General features: G+C 38.6%; 2 protein-coding genes across 2 annotated transcripts; both read left to right on the plus strand.

Moving 5' to 3' along the window:
• Nucleotides 1–1,514: 1,514 nt before the first annotated feature.
• On the plus strand, nucleotides 1,515–13,510 carry LOC136242497 (uncharacterized). The gene is made up of 23 exons (XM_066033928.1): nucleotides 1,515–2,885; nucleotides 3,957–4,112; nucleotides 7,378–7,527; nucleotides 7,584–7,634; nucleotides 7,688–7,780; nucleotides 8,433–8,525; nucleotides 8,729–8,842; nucleotides 9,248–9,318; nucleotides 9,378–9,444; nucleotides 9,666–9,733; nucleotides 9,781–9,835; nucleotides 9,893–9,955; nucleotides 10,083–10,202; nucleotides 10,256–10,354; nucleotides 10,403–10,482; nucleotides 10,858–10,981; nucleotides 11,038–11,077; nucleotides 11,194–11,239; nucleotides 11,472–11,598; nucleotides 12,661–12,765; nucleotides 12,817–12,900; nucleotides 13,205–13,313; nucleotides 13,367–13,510. Exons 1-23 carry the CDS (start codon nucleotides 1,599–1,601, stop codon nucleotides 13,414–13,416), a joined length of 3,252 nt encoding a protein of 1,083 aa, XP_065890000.1. The 5' UTR covers nucleotides 1,515–1,598; the 3' UTR covers nucleotides 13,417–13,510.
• LOC136242545 (dapdiamide synthesis protein DdaC-like) lies at nucleotides 13,501–16,636 on the plus strand. Its single transcript, XM_066033992.1, has 6 exons — nucleotides 13,501–13,746; nucleotides 15,295–15,425; nucleotides 15,484–15,690; nucleotides 15,735–15,971; nucleotides 16,114–16,404; nucleotides 16,460–16,636. Exons 1-6 carry the CDS (start codon nucleotides 13,599–13,601, stop codon nucleotides 16,538–16,540), a joined length of 1,095 nt encoding a protein of 364 aa, XP_065890064.1. The 5' UTR covers nucleotides 13,501–13,598; the 3' UTR covers nucleotides 16,541–16,636.
• Nucleotides 16,637–23,369: the final 6,733 nt, after the last annotated feature.

The following is a 23,369-nucleotide window of genomic DNA, read 5'->3' on the forward strand; positions in this document are numbered from 1 at the left end:
AGCTGCTTGACATTGTTGTGATCAGATATCCAGTTAATATAGCAGTTGTCTTTGTTCCAGATGAGGCATCATAACTAACGTATCCTCCTGTTGGCTCTGACAATGTACCACAACTGGTCAGATCTACAAATTACATAGTAAAAGGTTTAGACCAAGTTTGTATAATGTTGTATTGTGAATTTTATAGACAAAAGTTTACCTAAGCACTGAACATTGGCTGGATATCCAATAGAACGTGTTTATGCTGGTAAGTCGACATATTCAGTGTAGTGACACTGGTTGAGGTCTTGTCCACCACATCTCATCTGTGTGGCCTAATAACCAGTAGTACTCACTCCAGATATATTGCCTAATGGCACTTGTTGGGTAGTGTTAAATCCAAGGTATCTACGCATCATTGAGGTTCCACAAGTCTGTACAGATCTGAGCCCAGACATTATTGACACTGATTTCAACTCCAACACTGGTTCCTCCAAGTAATCTCATTCCTTGAATTGGTAGTTCTGCTTGTTCTCCTGCAAAAGTGTAAAACACAATTGCAATCATAGACTGTTAAGAGTTGTTAATTGTTATAGTCACTACTAACCAGTACACATTATATCTTCACTGTGGAAACAATCATTATCTACATAGACAGGATGAGGACATACACTCAGCCATCTCTCATCTCCCATACACTGTACTTCCATTCAAATTGGTTAATCATTAGTGAACTTTCTTATTGTCCATATATGTGAGACACACTGAAGTGCTCATAGAGCACCCAGGTAACCAAACTTCAGCTGGTCTGCCGTATATCCATCTACCACATAAACATCTCCAGTTTAGTTCTGTTGATGACCGAAGTAGAATTTGCATAAAGTAGTTTACAGCACTGTAAATCAAGGGGATGACTCTTATGCATGACAACTTGTATGAAAATCATACGTTTGTGAAGTATGAAATTCATACAAGTTGCCACAGGAGTCATCCCCATGGCATGAATACTTTGAATTTACAATGAGTGATTATAGCTTAACCGTCTATATAATATAGTGTATGTCTATGCAAAAAACAATACAACATAGCTAGAGGGGTGGAGCCATGCAGGGTTTGTACACCGAACAATGACCAGGGTATAGTATATGGTAGCTGCATAAAACAAGGGGCCTGGGGTACAGCCCCCAGATACTATAATTGTAATGTAGCCGTATTTTACATGTTTCAGGACTGAAATTTTTTATGTATAGTAGTTTTATGCACAAACATCTACTTTCTAAGTGGTCTTACATTGATTAAAAGCTTAATTTGCAAACAATTCTTTGCAGCTACATAACTAAGTGTGCCCATGGGTTGGTGCTGGAGGATTCTTATAATAATAATAATAGTATTACATGCCCTATTAGAGTATCTCGACTCCAGTTGTGTATCAAGTTGGACAGAGACTATGCAGCCTGGAGACTATGTATGACGTCATCATATCAATGCACGTGCGTTATGGTATTGCGCCACAAAGATTTCGCGCCAGCGCCTAATCCAAAGTGATTGCGCTAAAGTCAAGATCAACAAGGTAGTGAGGTGTTTAGAATTTAAGGGCTGTTATTGTCACTTTTTGAACCATGGATGAAGAAGACTACGCCTGTAATAAGTTTATCCCACAGAAGTGGAGAAAAGATGTTTGTAAATTGTGCTTTCAACCAAAGCGTTTGCACGAGAAAAAGGTCAAGAAGATCGTGATTAAGCAGGAGGATGCTTTGCCCACCGACCACAATAAAAGTGTTGACAAAGGTTCATCGAACTCAAGTAAACGATCTTCAATCGAGAATCCTCTAGAGAGTAAACAACAGGAACAGGAATTGCCAGAGATACCATCCTCAGACCAAAATGACCAAATCAAAGAGATTGTGCCCATTTCTGGCGATGATTCACATACAGATGAACCGGCAACCTTGATGGAATCAAGTGCATTACTTGATACTAATGCCCTTGCCACAAAGAACACTGACATAGACGTCAGTAGTTCTGATGCAAGAGAGACCTGTACAGGTGGCACTGAGGGTGACTACCTTCTTAAAAGAAACATTGAAAAGACTGCACCTCTGGTTGAACAAGATAAATTAGCAGACACTCCTTTTGATCATGCACAGCTTGTGTCAGATCTTCATGATGAAGACAGTAACATTGCTGTAGTCATGCAAACAAGTGATACCATGTCGCCATCAGCAGTAGAGACATTGCAAGCTGATTCTTGTAAGGACAAAGAAGAAAGCGTTAAAACTGAAATGAAAACTGAAATGAACATTCAGGAAGTTGATGTAAGGACTGATGCATGTGATCCTGAAGAAGTAGAACAAAAACAAGATCATGATGACCAGGAAAAGACAAACTATCCTGAAAGGGTAAAGCAAGAGGGACTTCTTGACACCGAAGGTGATCAAAATGAAGATGATGGTATCGAGGATGTCACAAGCAACTCTGAAGACAAGGAAGTCGTACAAGATCATGACATCAAGGAAGACATCAGTGATCATGAAGAAGTCAAGCAGAAAGAACAGGGACTCGATGTCAATATTAATGATACCAGTGACTCTGACAAAGTTAAGTATAAAGAAGTCTTACAAGGTGCTCAAGTTCAGGAAGACACCCTTAGTTTTGAGGACATTGGCCAACAAAAATCTACTGTAGCAGATATACCGTTGTCAGATGATACAGTGTTGGATTCTTCTCAACCAGTGACTTCAGATGATGTAGCCCCACATTTTGATGAGAATGCTACTCCTCCTGCTACAGTAGCAGCAATGGCTGCTGCAAACTATCCTTCAAATATTCCTATACCTCCACCACCCCCACCAATTGGAGGGTCGTCTCCTGCACCAGTTCCTCCAGTACAGAACACATCGCCAGAAGTGAGTGTGACAACATGTACAGTCCCAGCTGATGTGTCTACTACTGTCTGTAATGGTACTGTGAAGGTCCATTGTTGTGAAGTTGTGTGTTATGGTGCATCCGATTTAAACACCCAATTGGTCCTTTGTGTATGTATGTACCCATGCATGCATGTGTGTACATCCATATGTGTGCATGCACATGTGCAATTGTGTGTAGTGTGTGTGCACGCACACACACACACGCACGCACACATTACACGCACGCACACATTACACGCACGCACACATTACACGCACGCACACATTACACGCACGCACACATTACACGCACGCACGCACATGTGTAGTGCGTGTGTGTGTAGCGTGTGTGTGCATACGCTGTAGCTCTGTCTGTATGTTGGTAACCTCAACTTCACCAACTTCCTTCTGCTTTGGCCACGGAACATTCTTCAGTTGAGTGCCGGACCTGATCTCCCGCAGTAAATTCCCCCTGCTATCCGATACCTATTAACAAAACACTCTCAATAGTTGCAGTGTAGCTAACTATGAAACATAAATTACATTATTACAAATGCATACAGGGTAGTATATCTCTCTTATGTATGCACACACACACACACTACACACATGCATGCGTGTAGTGTTACGTGCGTGTAGTGTGTGTGTGTATGTGTGTGTATACATGAGAGAGATATACTACCCTGTATGCATTTGTAATAATGTAATTTGTGTTTCATAGTTAGCTACACTGTAACTATTGAGAGTGTTTTGTTAATAGGTACCGGATAGCAAGGGGAATTTACTGCGGGAGATCAGGTCCGGCACTCAACTGAAGAATGTTCCGTGGCCAAAGCAGAAGGAAGTTGGTGAAGTTGAGGTTACCAACATACAGACAGAACTACGGCGTATGCACACACACGCACTACACACTACACGTGCGTGTAGTGTGTACGTGTGTGCATGCTTGTAGTGTGTGTGCGTGTGTGTGCATACATGAGAGAGATATACTACCCTGTATGTATTTGTAATAATGTAATTTGTGTTTCATAGTTAGCTACTCTGTAACTATTGAGAGTGTTTTGTTAATAGGTACCGGATAGCAGGGGGAATTTACTGCGGGAGATCAGGTCCGGCACTCAACTGAAGAATGTTCCGTGGCCAAAGCAGAAGGAAGTTGGTGAAGTTGAGGTTACCAACATACAGACAGAGCTACAGCGTATGGTTCTCAAGAGAAGAAAACAAGAGGTATTAATTTTTTGTAATAAAATAGTAACTCTGGTTTGCTGAATGATCTATATAGTGTGACTGCTCTATTAGAGTATTTTGATTGCACACTTGTTACACATGTTATTACTCCTTGGTCATCAGTCATATTAACAAGGTTTGTTCCTTGTAGTGTTGTTTTAGTTAACTATAACTAAAACTAAAAGTACTTGTAGTAAGGCAAATATATATTAGTCAACTAACACTATAACTAAAAGCAGATCCATATTGTAACTAAAACTAAATCTATAACTAAAAAACAACAGAATAATTTACCAAAACTAAATCTAAAACTAAAAAGAATTAAGAAAGATAACCTAATTATAATCAAAAGATTTTCTTATGCACAACTAAAACTATAACTAAAAGGTTTTCATGTTCTTAACTAAAACTATAACTAAAACTAAAACAACAAAGACAATATAAATTAAAACGAATTAAGAAGGATTACTAAAACTAATTATTGAAGAAACTAGCCATGACTATAACTAAAACTCTTTACTAAAACAACACCATGTTGCTCGGACCAACGTTGAAACCGGGTCACTACTGCTGACCCGGATGACCCACTGACTCGGATTTGACCCGGATTGACCCGGATTAATTAAAGCCGAGACATGTTTCGGCTAGTCTCGAGCGAGCGAACGAGTCTACATTTTGAGCGTTCGATTCGTGTTGAGTAAATATTGCAACTTCAGCCTAGCTGTAGGTTGAAGACCAAAAAAAAAAAAAAAAAAAAAAAATAGGTCTTCACCTACTGACAATAGCTACCCTCGCGTATGTTGGTAATGCGATAAGTGGGCGTGGCTCACGAAAAGCTACGTGATAGCATTTATATGTTTCCACGTCGTCAAACGAACAATTTCGTTTCAGACCCGGATAAATTGTAAACCAGGTCAGACCTGGATGACCTGGAGAAAATATGACCCGGATGACCCAACCCGGTTTCAACGCTGGCTCAGACCACTGCACGTATAAGTTCACATAAGTTCTACAGGTGGAACGAAATTCAGAATGAAACTCTACTGCTGTACGCAGCATCCAAACATCAATATATCCTATAGTTTATGACCTGATGGTGGTTTAGTTAATTATAACTAAAACTAAAAGTACTTTTAGTAAGACAAATATGTATTAGTTAACTAAAATTGTACCTAAAAGCAAATCCATATTATAACTAAAACTAAATCTATAACTAAAATACAACAGAATAATTTACTAAATCTAAAACTAAGAAAAGATAACTATAACTAAAAGATTTTCACATTTTTTACTAAAATAACACAGAGAACGTAACCATAACTAAATCAATAACTAAAAGGAATTAAGAAAAATTGCTATAACTAAAACTAAAATTATTGACGAAACCAACTATGACCTTAACTAAAACTAAAAGTCCTTACTAAAACAACTCTAGTACCTTGATAGTTTGTCAGGAATTCAGTGGTTTCTATAAGTGTTTTGTCTGGCAGGTGTGACAACTAATTGTACATACAATTTCTCAAAAATGTGCAAACTCTTTTCTTTAACTTGTCAGTGCAGTCTAGTAATCCTCAAGTAAATCAGACAAAAGAAGTGCACATTGTTGCATAAAATAAGTTAGGGAAAAAAATCGGGAGCCCGTAAGCATATGTATGGGCTCCTGGAATTAGCTTTGAAGGCACATAACTCTATGGTGACTTAAACATATTTTGCTGGAGTAAAGTGTTCCATATTTCCTAGAACTGTACTGATACCACAGTTTACATCTGATACCGATATCCAATATTTATTGTCTATTTCCAATGCAGGTTTTCTGATATACCGATATCATATACACAGCCGATACTTCAAAGTCAAACTGATATGCATTACAGCATAACAGAGTTTGTAGCATGATCACTGTTAAATTACTACAATTCGTATACTTTTCAACAATGTAATCCTTGGTACTTATCCTCCTGTTCACAAAAGGTTTTATCTGAACTTGTCTGTTTTTTCCAGTGCAAATCACAGAACAAAAAAATCAACCACCATAATACCAAAAAAGTAGTACAAAAAAATCCCCAGAAAAAGAAACAAGTTGATGCTATGCTGCTTCTATAAACCAGGCGCCCAGTAAATACTATCTCTTGAACTAATCAACTCAAGTTAGCCACACAGCATGCTATAGTATTGTTTTTCACCGTGTTTTGTAACAATGCATTTAGTACATTAAAATTAAACGTATTTTATAATTCACCAATTATTTCATAATTCATCAATTACGTTGCTATGCATTGCATAATTCGAGCAAACCACTTTAAACCACAAATTATGCACAAAAGTATCTTTTTCACTATTTTATAGTTTGTCTATCGTGCTTTCATATGCAAATTCTCTACACAAAGCCTCATGGCTACTCTTAGTTTTCGTTCGTGTACAAAGGGGATATGCCCCCTTTCAGCTTGAGAGGATACACCATTCCTACAAGGCCTGTTACATTGCTTTTTATCGTTATACGCCTGTTACAGGACGTAGGCCCTAGTGGACTGTTTCACCTGGTTTCAGTTACCGGCCACACCCCTGTCAAATAAACATGATGAAAACAGAAAGTTGAGCTTTAATTCAGTATGTGAACAGCCCTTATTCATTGAATGAAGGTCTATTTTCTGTAGCTCAAAGCTTGTTTGCTCACATGGGTGTTGGACAGACACTCAGACACATGGTTTTTTCCAAACCAATTTCAGGAAACCAGATGCGTGCCCACAGCCTGCCAAATAGCTGGCCAAAAGCTGTGGGCGTGCATCTGGTTTTAAAAAATGACCAACCTGGGACTTGAACCCACACCAACTCATGAAGTTAAGAACTAAACCATTTGACAACTAAGTCACCTTGGCCAGTAAGGTACTTTCATGGTACTTATACTATTTTTAATAGTGCATATAACTCAAGTGAAATATTTGTATTGTAGACTTCCAATTGACTGATAGTGATACTCGTAATATCGGTACCGATACAATATAATATTGATATCGGTACAGCCCTATTGTGAGTCAATATATGACCAAGACTTGGACCAAGACACGATTGCATGGAAACCCCATGTAGAATTACACTTGTCTATTGTGCATACACTAGCTTTCCATTGGCCACATGGCACACTACTATGGAACTTTATAAGTGTTTTAAGAAATTGTGCTGCTTTTGGAATAGAAATACACACACACACACACACACATTTGCATTCATGAACGCATACTTGTTTGCATTCCGATGCCTTTAACAGGTGTCTGATACAGTACAGAAGTTAGACGAACACAAGGAGGAGGTGGATCGGTTTATCAAGGATATAATGGATGCAACAAGACATTCTCAGCGACTGGTGTTCCTAAGAATGCTGCAGCAACAGCTGTCCAAGTTTTTACAAGATTCTCAGGTACCACCGTAGGTAAAGGAGATGTGACATCATGTGTGGTTTTCTAACCCTCACAGATTTCACTGGAAATTTTGGAGAAGAGACGTGGTGATTGGCCTGTTCATCAGGTAATACATAGTGCTGAATTGTGAGTGGGGGCTGAGCTGCAACATCACTTTAGGTGTGTGCCCTACAAGAGGTGCTTGAGTTCATGGATAAGTTGGAAGGACGTGTGTGCCATGTGGAGACTATCTGTCAGAACTCCCTTTCAACAGTAAGCCCAGACATAAATGTATAAAACATAGTGTTAGTGAGTGAGTATCAGTACGCACACACACACACACACACACACACACACACACACACACACACACACACACACACACACACACACACACACACACACACACATACATGCATACAGACATACATGCACACACACACATACACACACACACACACACACACACACACACACACACACACACACACACACACACACACACATACATGCACACACACACATACATACATGCATGTACACACATACATGCACACACACACACACACACACACACACACACACACACACACACACACACACACACACACACACACACACACACACACACACACACACACACACACACATACATGCACACACACACATACATACATGCACACACACACACACACACACACACACACACACACACACACACACACACACACACACACACACACACACACACACACACACATACATACAGACATACATGCACACACACACATGCACGCACATGCACACAATGACAAGGCACTGTGTATACACCAAGTAGTGTAGGAGTGTCAATTATGTAATGTCATGGTTCCCATTCTCATGTGGTTTAACATTGTGGCTTTTACTCACTTGCCATTCTATACAGGTTAACCCAGAAGCTGTTGAGAAGTGCACAAATGAAATTGTGAGGCTTGCAAAAGAAACCAATCAAACTGCTACGTCCAGATTCTCCCTTGCAGTAAGTAGTGTTATATTATACGCACATATAAGGGTACAACTCTATCATTCCTTATCATCTGTGTTGGGATGGGCATTCCGACTTAAGGGGTCTAAGTTGTATGTACTCTTATTTCCCTTTGTTTGAGACCGTAGATAGTTTACAAAGATATTGTTCTACATATAAGTACAGTTAATGCAGTCTGTGCATTTTTGTATTTACAGACTTCTACTGTTAAAGTAAGTCAGACTGATATTGATTCACTGATGCTGCGAGCCTCGAATGCATTAATACCTGTGTTGGACAAATTGTACGAGAAGGCATTCGCTGCATACAGGGTGAGCAAGGAAGCATGCCTATGTGTGTGGCTACCGGGAATTCCAATACAGTACTAATTTTAGGCATGGATGCCGTTAGACACAACTATGTGTAGTACATGTGTAGGGAATCACTATTGTGGATGGTCATGAGTTATTATTAGAAATGACTAGTGATTCTTTACTTCAGGGCTTCATCTATTCTACTCTTTAGAGAGGTCATGCTGGTAGAGATGTGGTGGGACTTTCTAATCCCGTTAGATTCCCCAGGCTAGTGGCTAATTCTAATAATAGAAAACTTGATGAAGACTAGTACCAATTGTGGGTGCCTTGTTTGTCCTGACATTCCAGTACTTCAGCCATATTTTCTTACCACAGCATTATGCAATGTGTAACTTCTGTTGTTGCACGCATTGTTTACTGCAGGCGGTTATGGATGGCACTGCAGGGAAATTTGATTTGAAATTTCGTCTTACGAATGCACAACGTCTTCTCAAGTGAGTGATGGTGGTTGTTTATATGAGGTGGTCACCACCATATGGTATGTATGTTGTAGGATGTGCTGTCATATCAGTGACTCTTCATCCATGTACCTGCAGATAGCTAAACATGTTCAGTATTCTGTATGTGTCTGTCTGTGTATATTTTGTCATAAGTGCGTGCGTGCGCACGTGTGTAATTTGTGTGTGTGTGTGTGTACAGTAGTGTGTGCAGTATAGTGCATGTGTGTAATGTGTGGGTCTGTCGTTGTAGTTTTTGTGTGTAGTGTATTGTTTGTGTAATGTGTAGTGTGTATAGGTTTAGCTTGTGTGTTTGTGTGCGCCCTATGACACATGCTACATAGGAGGCACAGCTCAAAGTCAAAGAATTACAGACTGAATTTGACAAAGCGTTTCAAGTCAACGATAGAAAGTCAGTATACTGCACAGCATCAAGTTGCATACACCACTTTCTTGTAGGGGAGAATGGGACGTAGACCAGTCCGTTGTGCTTAAAGCAACAGATGTTCCCAGAGTATGTATGCCAGTCTTGTGATACAACTTATTTTATCACTTGCATGTTTGCATGTAGAATCCTGATAGCCTGCCACGGAAGATGCAGGAAAGCTACTTGAACTTACAGAAACTTGTGAAGGTAATTCACTCCTCAAACTACTTCGTGGTTCCAACGATAAAATTATCAATTTTAAAATTGTTTCTTGCTTTCTCTCCCTTAAAAGTACAACAGTAAAATTATTCTGTAATGTCTTGTTTATATTTAGTGCATACAAAGTGGGAGCAGTAGTGAGCTGGATACCATGTTACACAATGTGGATACCAAGTTGTATCGTATCAATGAGATGCAGCTAATAAAGGCTGCCATGTTAAGTAAAGATGTGAAGGTAAAGAATTAGTTGGGACAACCTGGTGTGGAAATAAAAGTTTATTTGAGCAGGTGGTGAAGGGTGTGGCCACCATGAGGGGAAGTTTTGATGATGACGAAGATTTAAAACATGTCCATGATTATGATTGGCTATGCGAAGCAATCACCACGGTAACTTGTTTAAGCTTGTCTACACTGTCTTGACAAGACAAATTCTAGGGGTTTCCTAGTTGCATAGAAGTTCTGGTTGAGGAATGTGACATCTCTATAAATGCACAAAGCATTGATGCAGCTCACACGTAAGATTCAGTGTAATAATCTACAGAAAATAACATATGCTAGGAGAGGCAGTTCCGCCATGCTATACTTTGCATGGTGACTATCCTGAGCAGTTATGTCATGTCAAAAGTTTACATGATTTTTGTAGACCCTAAATTATGACAAAAAGTTTTGTTTATGCCAACAGAATCATATACAGAACAATAGTTAGTCACTCATATCATTCAAGGCCTGAATTCATGCATTTTCCAAATGTAATTCTTGAAGCAAAAAACACCAATTGATGGGTTGGTTACTTCTTTTGTTTAAAACTTAGGTATGGGGCATCAGGTATGTAGTTGTACTTGTAAATTTTTTGTTAGCTTCCCTTTCTGATAATATGCTGTTTTGTGCAGGGCACTACACATTGCGGCACGAAAGGGTGACTTCTCAACAGTGATAAAACTGTTGAGACTTGGGGCTGACCCACTGCTAGTAAACTCCAGCCACCACACTCCCTTGCAGCTGATTGCCATTAAGGTGGGTGAGGCTTGTTTTCTGTGCACCAAGAATGGTTCCCTTTGTTCTCTTGACAGCATTTTCCATCCAAAGATTCTTCCCAAGTTGCTGAGAAAGGTAGTTGTTGTGTATGGATGTGTGTATATGTGTGTGGGCGAGTGTGTGGCTGTTGAGATAATAGCCAACTGTCTGTGTATGGTGATGGTTGTTGACTGTGTATTGTTCTCTTTCAGAATATTTGTTTGACCTTTCTGAATATCTATGCAGTACTACTTTGAGGTATGTGTTTGTTTGTGTGTGCTACATGTGTGCTACATGTGTGCTACATGTGTACGTACATGTGTATGTTCACATGTATGTCTGTGCATGTGAGTCATGTATGTGAGTCACATTTATGTTATGTGTGGTATTCATATGTGGGTGGATATGGTGTAGTCAAGTATGTGTGGCCTTTATAATTTGTTTACACAACGAGTCAGTGCATGTTACCTGTACACACCTGTTTGTCTAGTGATGTCACCTTGGTATCAAAAGATGGCAAGAAGTTTCCCGCCCATCGGCTAGTGTTATGTGCTCAGAGTGGCTACTTCAAGGCACTACTAGAATCCAACCTGTGGCAGGAGGGACAGGGCAATGAAGTGAGGGAGGACTAGTTAGGAATGTGCAGTGTTGTTATGGGGGTGGCCTTGGTTTGAGGGTATGCACTTTTGTGGTTCCTTTACTGGTATTGTTGTTTTATATTAATTGTTAACTGTTAAAATAATATTTTCTTTGATTCCAGTTCTAATTATCTGGGTTTTTGGTTTCCACCACAGACACTAATCCCTAGACATTAGTTACTTAACTTGTGATGTTACACCATAAACACTAACCTGTTGTTGCATCTCTAAATTGCTTTGAGGCAAAAATGGAAACACATCTGTAATTTATCTGAGTGAAATTGTTACCAGATTCTACATACATCACTTACCATGGTTACCATATTTCTTCATATAAAAGCCTGAGTGGGGGAGGGTCCCAGCACATAATGGAAAATTAATGCTATTAATGGAGTCTACTGTTAGCAGCCTTAATTCTTTCCTGCTGCTGCTGCTGCTGCCACCACGTACATGCAGATATGAATCATAAACTGTTTTCCAATCATTTTAGGCACCTGTTTTTATAGTCAATGCACTGTGTAAAGATTCTGTATGCTTACTGTTAATAGTGGTATACCTCCATGATTTGAATTCACAATGTCTGGTCTCAAGTAAAGTCCCTTTCCATTTATAGGCCAGGTCAAAAATGAACACCTCAAGTGTAGATTTCAAATCTTTGCTATGTCATAGTGTACTCTTTATACTTAGTCTTGCACAGTAATGGTATAATGATAAGGAAATAAAAGCCCATTACTATGCAAATACCCTGACATTTGTTTGATATCATTTGTGTGTATACATTTGCAACATTGAATCACCATGCAGGTGGCAAGAAGTATATTTGTGGGTAAAGTATGTTGTCCAAATGTTGTTTGCCATATTGGTAGAGTCACACAACCCCAGCGGTACCTTGTTGTTAAAATAAACCTGGTTGTGTTCATTAAATACTCAGGTCAGCATCTAGTTGGGCCCACGTATTAATCAGAGTCCAAACAAATGCAGTGCATGTGTACTATGATGTAGCATCTCAAGAGATTGTCACTTCTTATCATAATTCTAAAGGTTACAATCCCGTCCGTGGAGAGCAGCATTTTGAAGATCATGTTGGAGTACATGTACACTGGAAAATGTCTATTCCCACGTGATGACCTCAACAAAGCTATAGAGGTGTGTGTTAATTAGAATTTAGCAATATTGTCATGGTTACTGATGGTATAGCTGATGGCTACTGCTGAGATGTTCCTTCTAGAGCCAATGAGGGTTCAGTGTGAGACTGTTCTCAGTGAAAAACTTGACAGTGAGGTAAAGTTATAGATTGTTTGGCATGTCACTCATGGCCAGTGTGGAATTATTGCTTATTTCATGTGTATAAATTGAAATTCTAGTCTTTTCCTTCTGTGCAGTAGTAGCGGTGGATTAGAAGTTTTCTCTGATCATCCCAATTTTGTAGTAGGCTTACAACCATCTCATGAAATAAATGCTTTATTTTACTCCCAATTAACAGCTAACAGTAAATTAGTGCAGAATGTTGTCTTTGTTCCAACCATACATTATTTGTAGCCAGCATACCATTTTGTACACTATGCCACACATATTTATAACATAGGTGGTCGTGCCTATTTTTCAAGCAGCTACTGTCTATGCTCCAAAACGCAAGCTATATTGTAACTGTGGTCATTACATTCTGAAGAATTACAAGGATATTGAAGATCCTGGTCAGTTACATTGTGTGTGTGTCATATGTTAACCATTCAGTATCATTTTGCAGATTATGAAGTACTCTATCAGATTTTGGAGAACCAGATTTCTACAACTTAATTTTTTATCATTTGTATATAAATTGAATAGGCAATTGCAGTGCAATATTTTACACACTTTTTAGCTGTTGTATATAATATTATCATGTATAGAATTTTTGGGTTTAATATTCATGTAAGACATATCCGGAATCTATATGGTCCCTCCTTTAATTATAGACTTGCTGAGAAATTAAAGCTACAATGGATCAAGTGGTGTGTGAATTTAGAGAGGAAGGGACTACTCTCCCTTTGTTTATTAAACCAAAGAACGGGCAGGATTCAGCGGAGTTTATTATTCAATGGATAGGAGAAAACAAGGAATTATTAAGGCAAAAGATACTAGAATATGGTATGTTAGTGACCTTCGAGGTCACCTTGTCATTACTGTACTGAGTAAGCTTCTATTAGCATTTTGAAGAAACCAGGCCCTGCAGTCCGCTGGCCCATCAACGTAGCAATGTCAGAGTAATAGCCTTACACGAGATTGCTCGAGTTCAAATATACCACGCCCATTTTGTGCTTGTTACCATACCCACTCAGTATATGTATAGTACTGCTTTGTTGCTGTACTGCTCCGACAAGGAGGAATGGCTTCAACATTGCAACAATTATATAAATCCAAGGTTGAATCATAGCATACACAGCTATAACTATCTGGTGTAAGGCCTGCAACCACAAAAAATCGGATATCCATGTGGATGGGAGGTCATTTTTTCATTATTCGTTATTAAAGAAAATACTCCAATCAAGATATCTGTTACTATAACGCCTTTTAAGGACTATATAGCTAGTACTTACGTTTTACCACCATTTGTGAGGTGCAAGTGACATTTGCTGTACTGTAAAATTGATAGCCAGCCGGTTCTTTACATCAAAATATGTGTGCATGTGATTGATAGCAGCAATAATGAAATTAGAGGCAGTGGGGTAAAGCGTGGGGATGAGAATTTGAGAAACAATCAAAAGCTTACCTAGTAGGCCACACAACAATACTGTGTGTCGATTCTGCAAACAGCCTTGTTGTACAGGAATCAAAGTTTAACATGTGATCATACATCACTGCTCATAACTGTGCTCACGGAGGTCACATGGAACTCATGAGCATATAATCTATTGTATTATCTACCAGCCAACATGAATTGAAAACAACGACATGCATTATGAACTAAAAACTATACCCTTTTTGCATATGCTGTTTAAATAGCTATTGAGCTTGCTTAATAATTTATTATAGAGGTTTTCAGAAAAATCTATGCTTACGGGATGCCATTACGTCCGACCCCTATGTCATGTAAATCTACGAGAAACATTGGAAATCGTGTGAAAATAATAGATGCTCTTCAGACTTCTGGACGTATGAGTTTTTGTAACTTGACTTCAGCAATGGTTGTTAGAGACTTTTTAAAGAAACAGGATAAATGTTTTTCAGAATGGTAAACAAAGATTATCCAGTGGTATATTTTGAAGAAAAGTCAGCGACTAAGTATGCTTTAGTCACCAAGAAGTTTTCGCCCCAACAGCCACAGTTAAGCTGCTTTAACCACAAACAATATGAATATATAGTGATTAACAACATTTTTGTTCAGTAGCTGATTCACACTGGTGGTTTTCGAGATGCTAACAGAATGTCCCATGTTTTATATGTCCATAGGTTCCATAAAACATCTTGCCTATTACATGACACATAATGGCTTTCTGTAAATATACACGTTTTCAGATTCTTCTGAAAACCTCTATAGTGTATGTCACATGTCATGCATTTCCTTATAAACTCCATCACATGTTCCAGTATATCTATGCACCGCCTAGGGCTCTTGAAATTCATCTTCATGTTATGTATTAGATATCTCAGTAATTCTTCTGTTAAATGTTAAGTCTTTGGTTGATATGTGGACAGGTGCAGTGATGTTTAGAGGTTTCAAGATTGATAAGGGGGTAGAATTTGAGCGTGCCATGCAACAATTTGAACCTGAGCTAAGCAAAGATTATCATGGCACCTCACCTAGAAAACAGCTCCCGGGTACTGAGGTATTGTTTGATACACATTTTGTTTATGAAATTATTTGATTGTATTTTATCACCATAGTATGTCTTCACAGCTTCAGAACTACCACGTTTCTTCCCTATTCCTCAGCACATAGAAATGTCTTTCCTTGCTGCTCCCCCAAGGAACATTTTCTTCTGCTGTCTTGATGAACCGGTTGGCCCAGGTGGTGAAACAACTTTGTGTGACTTTAAGAAAGTTTACGAGGACATTGACCCTGCTGTGAGGCAGAAATTTGAGGAGAAGGAGGTATTGAACTATTTTGCAAATTAATTAATCATATTTCCATATAGGTAATGATTGTACGGAATTACAGAAAAGGCTGGACTGTTTTTACTGACCCTACTCAACTAAAAGGATGGCCTGAGATATATGACACAGATAAGAAAGAGGAGGTTGAAGAACACTGCAGAAAATCATTTCAGGATTTTACCTGGATGAAGAATGATGGACTAAAGCTTGTCAACCAACGTGCTGCATTTGAAAATCATCCTGAAACAGGCGATCGAATATGGTTTAACCATTTGCAGGTATTTTTATTTAATAATAAAAGTTAAATTTTCTCAATATGGTTGTAGTGATGCATAGCAACAATGTGGTTGTAGTGATGCATAACAACAATGTGTTTTTACAACTGAATTATGACATCCTAGGTATTGTACTTTTGTGTAGACGTTTCACTGGTATATGATTAGTGATGAATTTTATCGTATCTACAAAAGGATGGGCTTGTTCAAATATCTACTTCTTTCATGGTTCGCATGGTTTCTAAAAATGATACTTTTCATTTTTATTGGTCCAATGAATTGTGGTTTCCACACATGTTATGGAGATGGTACAGAAATACCTGATGCAGTTAACAAACATGTACGAGATGTCACTTGGAAGAACATGGTTTTTAATCGTTGGAAAAAAGGAGATATGATTATGATTGACAACTACAGAATATCACATGGAAGACAGGTATTTCATACTGCTGCTATAGCAATGTTGATATCATCATATCTTTCTATAATAGCCTTATTCAGGTAAAAGACTGATTGTTGTTTCATGGTCAAAGCCATATTTGAGACCAAGTCTGCGTGAGAAAAATGAATAGCAACAGAACAAGAATGTTATTGTACTTGATTTCAGTGATAACGATGTACTTTTTATTAAATGCAATAAGAATAATACCTGATATTTGTATGCCTTGCATATCTAAGTGAAGCCTTATAAGTCACTGGGTCAGAATTGTGTTATTTTGCTGGCACAATACATTATACACATCCATATTATATCTACTTATATGAGTGTAACTTCCACCATGCCATTTTGATTGCTTTATTAGAGTGTTTGACCAATCCAAAGTTATGTGAATGTTCTATTAGAGTATTTTATTATGTTTTGACTGTTCTCTGTTTATGCAAACTATAATTAGAAATTGCAGCGTTTTCCAGCCATAATAGCCTATGCATGCAGTAGCTCCATATTCCTATAAGTATGTGAAATTGTCGTTTAATAAAATGTTAACATGCGACTGTTCTATTAGAGTATTTTGTTAAGTTTTAACTTCTGTTTATGGTAATTGTTATAATTTATGATAGTTGTTCTCTCATTAAGAAGTCACACAATTATATAACTCTATATGTGTAGTAGCATCTGTATTTCCATAAATACATGCGATCATTCTATTCAGTAGGATATTTTTAGCATGTGACTGTTCTATTAGAGTATTTTAACTTCTGTTTATATGGTAATTAGTATTTATAGTGATTGTTCTATTCAGATATTTTTAACATCACGTGACTGTTCTATTTAAGTATTTTACTAAGTTTTACTTCTGTTTATGGTAATATTGCTGTTCTCCCAACAAGAAGTCACATAGTCATAGCGATCTTTTTATGTGTAATAGTGTCTGTATTTCAATATGTACATGTGATTGTTCTATTCAGTAATATATTTTTAATCTCTGACTTTTCTATTAGAGTATTTTGACCCTATAATGTCCAACAGAGATTGAAGTTACGATACTTTAGTTTAATTTTGTACTGCTCTTGCATGTTTCTTGATGGGAATAAAAACAAGGTGTATGTAGCCAAGATTTTTCATATGTACAAACTGATTTGCAAACAATCGATATAAAACTAAGTACAATATCACAAGGTCTACAAGTGCTAAAATACATTATAATTGGAGTTTCTGAAGGTCTGCCTTCCATTCTAGTAAAACTTCTCTACACCCTGCATGTGCACTCAACATTACATTGTAGGCCTACATTGTAAATTTGCAAGTTAATAGATTATGGATTATGGGAGACGTATATACAGGTAGTGGAGAATCTAAATATGTCAATAATGGGTGCATGGTTTCTGGTCCAAATGCAAATACACACAAACTCAACAATCATAAGGTTCTTATCAATCTATGTAACATGCATTTCTTGCATTCATAATTTTCTTCAAGTTAATGATGGTAGCTATATGTGGTGTGGTGAAGTAGTTGGGACAATTTCATGCGGTAACACCAATAAAAGTGTGGCCACCAACATCTTAAGATTTGAAACATGTTAATAATTCACAGTAAGGTTGGCTGTGCAAAGTAGTCACCACATTAAGTTGTTTTTACTGTCTTGACAAGCAAATTATGCTTTTGTACACTTGCTCAAAAATCCAGCCTAATGTACTCAAAATGATGCATTCAGAATCAAGATCAAGATTATGCTCTAGAGTTGGCTGTTTTATTAGGGCCTTTCCTGACTACTGTATTAGAGTATCACGATCTTATTTCCGCAAAAGTGAGCCAAGAAATAATAAAAATAACATTGCACATTTAAATTTCTTGACATGAAAAGTATAATGTATTCATATTTTGCTGTATTTTTGGTAATTAGAAAATGTGAAAATCAATCATCATAATAATTATTAGCTAGCTGTCTGGCATATTTGATATATGCTAGAAATTATGCCAGCACAATGTGCAATAGTGTAGTAGATATGTGAAAAAGATGTTCACTTTTGTAAGAAAGCATAAAATTTGCTATTTTAGGATTTTAGAACATGCTGATTCCAAATTTTAGAGGAACCACTTTATCAGAACAAGATTTTGCTGAAAATTTTCACGATTTTTTAGGTAAAAATTACTAATTTGTGATCTGTGCACATTACCATTCTGCTGATTGGACATTGTAGCAGCTAGATGTTACTAAGCATGTTCAGTAACTAAGCTGACACATCACTTTTCATGTTTATAAATGTGGTCCAGCTACTGAGCAGATTTGAGTATTCTGTCCAAGGTTAATTTTGGGTGTATACAGCCTTATTCCAACTACAAAGTCAAGCACTCAAGATAATTTAGAGGCTGATAACATGACAGCAAAGCCATTAAATTTTGATGAGTGGTGTGCAGGCATGGAAAGTAATCATCCAGGATTCTTTTACTAGGGAAAAACTCTGAGTTAGAGATTCTCTTCCTCCAGTTCATGCGATCGCAACAAGATGGGAACTTCTCAATGTACTTGGAAGCACTGGGCAGCATCATTCCTTGGACATTTCCCATGGATCACTTTCATTATGCACAGTGGCTTTCATTGCATGCGAGGGACCTCATACAGCTGGAATGTGAATGTCCCAGAGTTGGAATCAGTTCCTTAAGGGGCACTTCATCACTCAGAAAACCTCACATAAATTCTCCATGGTGGGGCTCACAATCAGATTCATGAACAGTTGAATAGCATTGTGAAGGATGATGGTGGAATAATAGGAATTACTGAGAATGAATCAACTATGCGACGCTGGATGATTGTTGGCCCAGATATGGCTGGGATAGTAAGTGAGGTCAGCATAAAGCAGTGTGGAAAACCAAAGTGCAGTCATCATGAACAAACTCCAAGTACACAAGATGTCTTCAATGAAATGGGAAATCCTTTTACAGAAACAAGCTCAGATTTATTTGCTGTGACACGATGGCTAATGAAGATGTTCAGAGTATTAGGGAAGCTGAAGATCTGGGAAAAGGTCAGTGTTGATGACTGCATGATCAACATGACTAAATCAGTCCATGGCATAATACCAAAGAACAATCTAACCCTATTCAAATCAGGGTGAGTAAAGAGATCATCCAAAACAGAAGCAACAATCTCCAGCATGAAGAGTGACCTGAACTGTTTTCTAGAATGTACATTTCTTGTCTGGCCAGGGAAGGGGAGGTGGATGTATTTTTTTAAGCATGAAAATCATGCATGCTTGGCTACCATCTCTAGCTGAGAATAATTCAATGTGTCATGGAAACAAAGCAGATTTGCTGAAATGGCTGTAAAGTCATTCAAGGTTATATAATAAAGTCTGCAAATTCTGCTATCAAGATTGCGATACTCTACTAGAGCAGTCAGGAGAAATTCTAATAGTACCGTCTTACAACAGTAATATAGGAGTGAAATACTGTAATATACAGTAGCAAAGCTATTTGAAGCTGAAACATCAATGTAAATGGTCTAACAGAGCAATAAACTAGCATTATTGGCCAAAGATAGTGGCATAATTGTGGGAATAATGGGCATAATAGATGATTTTTAATGCTCAATTTTTGGAGCATAATAGCTTCATTCCTAGGCCTATATCTTCAAGTAACTTCAGATTGTTCAGTGAATAGATGTACCGTAGTGTGGGACTCGTACTGTACACTGCAGACAGCTTAAATGCACATACAAGAGAGTGCCGTGGTACTGGAGATGATTGCATGTATCTGAGAGAACACATATCCCTCACAACTGGAGGAGTTTGTTGTGTGTTGATTCCAATGAAACTGAGCTCAGTTTCTTGTTTCAGCCATGGAATCTGCTGTGACACCTGAGGCCAAGGTACTCATCACCACAAAGGGAGAAAGTGTTGTATCAACCAGCACATTAGATGTGTCTGTTCTGCAGCCCTGCTCACAAGAAGAAGCTGACCATCGTATTATGCTTCATTGTGCATATGCTCACCAACATGAAGGTTATGGTGTATGCAACTGATACAGAGTGCCTGTACTTGCCATTGCCACTGCTAGAGTGTTTGAGGAATGTGAAATCTGGTTAAAATTTCAGGTACATTGCAGCTCATATAATTTCTGCATGCTGAGCTTGGTGATGATTTGTGCAAGGGCTGGTTGTTTATGCACGCTTTCTCAGGTTGTGATGCAGTCTCATCTTTCTGTGGCATAGGGAAGAAAACTGTTTGGGATGTTTGGAGGTCTTCACCAAGTGTAACAACTCTGTTTGGTCACCTTTGTCAGACTCCAGAGGAAATTACTAATGATGGTATGAAAGAAATCAAAAGATTTGTGTTTTTATTGTACAGCCGCACTTCACAACTTGTCACTGTAAATGTTGCAAACAGGCAACTCTTTTCTTATGGAAATAGAATGCTGGAACATCTTTCTCCTTCCAGAGCAGCTCTGTGTCAGTAGTCTCGCGTGGCCAGACCGCTTTTTTCCGTATATTGGGTGGGGAAAAAAGGGTCTGGTGCAACTCCAATAGCTGTTTACTTCTAAGCCGTCCCCACATTCCGGGGACGCTAATTGAATAACATTGGTCACAAAGGAGTGCCATGACGTCAGTAAGTTAACTAGAGATCTGTTTATCCTTTAAACGAATCTTAATTTGCTCCGATGTCTCTTTTATAGCGTCTTGAAAGTTAATCCTCATCGTGTAACAAGACTCACAACCGGAGCAGGAGTGTAGGAATACTTCATAGTTTTACTGACGTCATGGCACCTCCTTTGTGACCAATGTTATTCAATTAGCGTCCCCGGAATGTGGGGACGGCTCAGAAGTAAACAGCTATTGGAGTTGCACCAGACCCTTTTTTCCCCACCCAATATACGGGAAAAAGCGGTCTGGCCACGCGAGACTACTGTGTCAGCATGTGAAACGTGCATCATTCCAAGCAGAACATGGGGACAAGTGCTGATAGCAAAGCCATCTCTTCCAAGTCCTATGGATTGGGGTTGGTACATAGGACATACAGACATAGATGGAAATTGTATACCATTATGGACCACACTTGTTGAAGCTCCAAAAGAATGCAGATAATTAATCAAGTGTACCACATAGTAAAAAACTTTGGCGAATAGCGTTCAATTCGCCAAAGTTTTTTTCGCCAATTATTTTAGATTATCACATGAGCACATTGAGATGAAGGTCAGCTAGTACCACCACGCAATAAAGATCGAGCTGACTTTGGAGATCTTCCTAGGAATGTGCCCACAGTGTGAGCACTCCTTGGGATAGCGGCATTCATTCCAACCGGCTTCTCGTTCTCAAGTCACGGCAGCTAGCTAGTTCATCGTCTCGCGATGGATTTGGCCAAATGCTTTGATATACGTGATAACCTCTGCTACTGGAGTTCACTGTCAAAGCCTAAATACGACCGTTCTCGGCATCGCAGGAGATAGCGAAGCACACCTTTGCTAGCACGTCGTTACGTAGTCTCGCGGCGCCCGACCCTAAAAGGAGGGTCGGGCGCCGCGAGACTAGTTAACGATGATACCTTGTCATTATCCTTACGTACCGTACAGTAAAAACTTCGGCGAACGTTATTTAAATCGCCAAAGTTTTTTCCGCCAATTTTTTCGACAGGGGTTTCGTCACACTTTTTACCGCCAAAGTTTTTTACTATACGGTAACTGCAAGAAATGCTGTCTTGGGCACTGCAAATGCCACAAGGCCAACATAAAGTGTACACAGTTGTGCTATTATTGTACAGTAGTGGACAGTGCACTGAGCAATAAATGTAATAAATCTGTAGCTATCATGTATTAAGTTTACTAATGAGTGTATTATTAGAAGCTAGCCAAAGCAACAAGCAAAACAAACAATGTATTTGTTAATCTTGACCACACCCATTCTGAGCTCAAATGTAACCAGGAAGCCTTGTTCTGATGAAGTGGTTCCTCTAAAACTGGAATCAGCATGTTCTAGAACCCCAAAATGCCAAATTTCATGCTTTCTGCCAGAAGTGAACTTGACATCTTGGTCACTTTAAGTTACATATCTGCCCCACTAGTTACGTTAATTGACTGCTACATGAAAGCTGCAATGTTACAAATTTCACTTCCCCCTGCTGTTATCAAGTTTGTTGAATACTGGGGATGACACACAGGCACTCACTGTAGGTAGATCTGTGACCGCGGTCAAAGTCTAGGTCAAAGGTCAAGGCCACCAAAATCGTGCCAATTCAACGGTTAAGGGTAAAAGCTTCCAACCCACAATCGAAAAGTGCTGAAATATCGTCGCTAAGTCACCAGTCAAAGGTCGAAAAAGGCTCTCGGTCACAGGTCAAAGCGAAATTTCGGCCGGTAAGACTTTGACTGCGGTCGCAGATCTACCTACAGCACGTACCTACGTGACACCCCCTTGTATATCCAGCTGGTAGTCACCCAATTCAGTAAATCCAGTGTTCTGGGTGTGGTTGTGTACACAACTGGCAATTAAACATGTTTTGTTGTAAACATGTGCACATATTGTAATTACAATGTGTTCAATTTTTACAATTACAATGATAATTGTAAAACTATTAGTTTACAATGGTTTTTACAAAACCAAATGTAAGCCACCTACTGTACATGCAAGGGTGATGTCTAATTAGGATCAGAGTTAACCAACTGCTAGTAAATTCCAGCTACCACACTACCTTGCCATTAAAGTGACTGCATGGGATTGGTTTCAGTATACCAAGGATGGCACTCTTCTATTGATACCAAAGATACTTCCACCAAAGTTAGTTGCTAAGGGAGGTGGTTGCTGTTGTGGTGGATGTGTGCATTGAGATAATAGCCAACTGTTTATGTTGACTGTGTAGCTATTGTTTGTGCTTCCATTTATTACAGACAATTTATTTGACCTTAAGCTTTCTGATAAATTCTGAGTATCAGTGTAGTGCTACTTTGATCAGATGTGTGTGTGCGTGTGT

Source organism: Dysidea avara, chromosome 13 (assembly GCF_963678975.1).
Source record: "Dysidea avara chromosome 13, odDysAvar1.4, whole genome shotgun sequence".
Lineage (NCBI taxonomy): Eukaryota > Metazoa > Porifera > Demospongiae > Dictyoceratida > Dysideidae > Dysidea > Dysidea avara.

Coding starts and splice junctions, on each gene's coding strand:
- LOC136242497 (XM_066033928.1), top strand. CDS start 1,599: ATGGATGAAGAAGACTACGCCTGTAATAAGTTTATCCCACAGAAGTGG. Junction 11,599..12,660: donor AGGAGGGACAGGGCAATGAA/GTGAGGGAGGAC, acceptor ATAATTCTAAAG/GTTACAATCCCGTCCGTGGA. Junction 13,314..13,366: donor CAAGGATATTGAAGATCCTG/GTCAGTTACATT, acceptor ATCATTTTGCAG/ATTATGAAGTACTCTATCAG.
- LOC136242545 (XM_066033992.1), top strand. CDS start 13,599: ATGGATCAAGTGGTGTGTGAATTTAGAGAGGAAGGGACTACTCTCCCT. Junction 15,691..15,734: donor AGAAATTTGAGGAGAAGGAG/GTATTGAACTAT, acceptor ATTTCCATATAG/GTAATGATTGTACGGAATTA. Junction 16,405..16,459: donor GAATATCACATGGAAGACAG/GTATTTCATACT, acceptor TTTCTATAATAG/CCTTATTCAGGTAAAAGACT.